Here is a 1,785-nt window from a genome sequence, read left to right as displayed (position 1 = left end):
TATGTAAGCACCAAGCTGCGTAATATAGAGCTAGCATCGAGGGGCCCAAAGTATAAGGAGGTAGAGATACTTCGCATCGCTCAAATGGCAAAGCAACAAAGCCTCATCGATAAGAAGTCTAAGCCTCAATCGAGTATCATATTTTTAGTAATAATTCCATGAACCACACGCCACTCATCTTGCCGTACATTCTGCATCAATGGCACTCGTTGCCATTCTCTCTCTCTCTCTCTCTCTCTCTCTCTCTCTCCATGACAGTTCCTAGAATTCTAAAGAAATTAGATTGATTTTACCCGGACCAGGTACTGTATACATGCTGAAAGTATGTTAAGAATGAGTGGCAGGAGAAAAACACGCACATTCAAGCATGACTGAGTCGTTTAATAGATAAGAAGCTCCGGTACGCATACGTAGCATACAATCAGAGTATACATCATGTCTATAGATTATTTGCTATAACAATAGCGTTCTTACAATGTACTTTAGCAGCCTCAAGCCGATGTACAAGCGTTTCATGCTTACGAGCAGCACTTACGAGCTGAAGGTCCATTTCCAGGAAGCGAAGTACTCTTAAGAGTTCGAAACATGCTTGCTGATTCACGCCCCCTTGTCGACGCAAAGCTTCCGCATCAGAGACCACCCTCTGTATAACCAACCGACCCGCTTGCGCTATCGATTGTCCACTATCGGGGGGGCGCTCCAGAAGGCGTCGGAAAACCAAGAGAGAATTAGACAGAGCTGTACCTTTTCCTTTGTTCATATCAGCAGTCGGGGTGTCTGGGTGGAACCCAACTGCTTCCTTCGCTACCTCCAAATCTTCCGGTGGGCTACTCTCGGAAGCGTGAACCGATCCTTGCTCTTCCGGTTCATCTTGAAGGTTAACCTCTTCAGCAGGGATAGCGTGGGCTTGCCATACTCCGAGGAGCAGCGGTACGTCTCGAATGTGGGCGTGGGAGCTGAAGATGGGTGGCTGTGCGTTGGGGGAGGGGAAGGATCTGTGAAGGGGGGAAGGGGGAAAGGAAGAAGGGGAGGAAGAAGAAGAAGAAGGGCAGGGGGAATGTAGCCAAGAGGTAGACTGGGCAACGTAAGGCAGAGAAATAGCCATGCCTTCACATAGCATTTTCTTGGGCATGCAAAATTGCCAAGTTTTCATGTCCTTGATAATGCTCTCTCTTCATCCACTAGCTTCTTTTGTCCTTTATGAATATGATTATGATTATGATTATGATTATTGGCCTGCCGTAGTCTCACTGAAGGCTCACCCAAAGAAGCCAAAACTAATTATTTCCTAATTATTTTAGTCACTTTTTAGTTTGCCCAATTGTTTCGTGCCAACTAAGCGATTAGATCCTCGCTTTACTAACACACGTTTCAGTTTTTGATTGGTTGGCTATCTCTCATTGCGTGTTTCGTGCATGCTTCTTCAACTGCGCTTCTCATTGTTCGTCTTGCTCGCATTGAACGTTACAATTCGTTGCTCTCCGATTTTTTCTTCGTCCTTCTCCAGCTTATAGTCGCCGATTGCTAAGATTTTGCTTCCAAGTCGAACAAGATACTTCAAATTATCGATTGCTAAGAAGATAGACATATTGCTACATTGCGCAGCGATGATGCGAACGGTTGTTGGCCTGTTTGCACCGGTGGATTGAGAGATCTAGCTCTCGAGTCTTTTGCAGCCACACAAGACGGCCTCTACAGAGCCTCTTGCTTAAGCGAGGATTGGAGAGGATTAAGCACTGCAACAAACCCGATCGAGGGGTACAAATGCATGCATGCATGCCTGTG

The 1,785-nt window shown here is 46.1% G+C and overlaps 1 protein-coding gene across 1 annotated transcript; it reads right to left on the bottom strand.

Annotated features, from left to right (window-relative positions):
• Nucleotides 1–345: 345 nt before the first annotated feature.
• On the bottom strand, nt 346–1,176 carry LOC147902910 (uncharacterized). The gene has a single exon (XM_087373799.1). It carries the CDS (start codon nt 1,151–1,153, stop codon nt 440–442), a length of 714 nt encoding a protein of 237 aa, XP_087229925.1. The 5' UTR covers nt 1,154–1,176; the 3' UTR covers nt 346–439.
• Nucleotides 1,177–1,785: the final 609 nt, after the last annotated feature.

Source organism: Dipteris shenzhenensis, chromosome 4, assembly GCF_047967505.1.
Source record: "Dipteris shenzhenensis isolate YYH24624 ecotype China chromosome 4, Dip_SZ_1.0, whole genome shotgun sequence".
Taxonomy (NCBI): Eukaryota; Viridiplantae; Streptophyta; class Polypodiopsida; order Gleicheniales; family Dipteridaceae; genus Dipteris; species Dipteris shenzhenensis.
The sequence above is the reverse complement of the archived record's forward strand: the minus strand, read 5'-3'. Positions and strand labels throughout refer to the sequence as shown.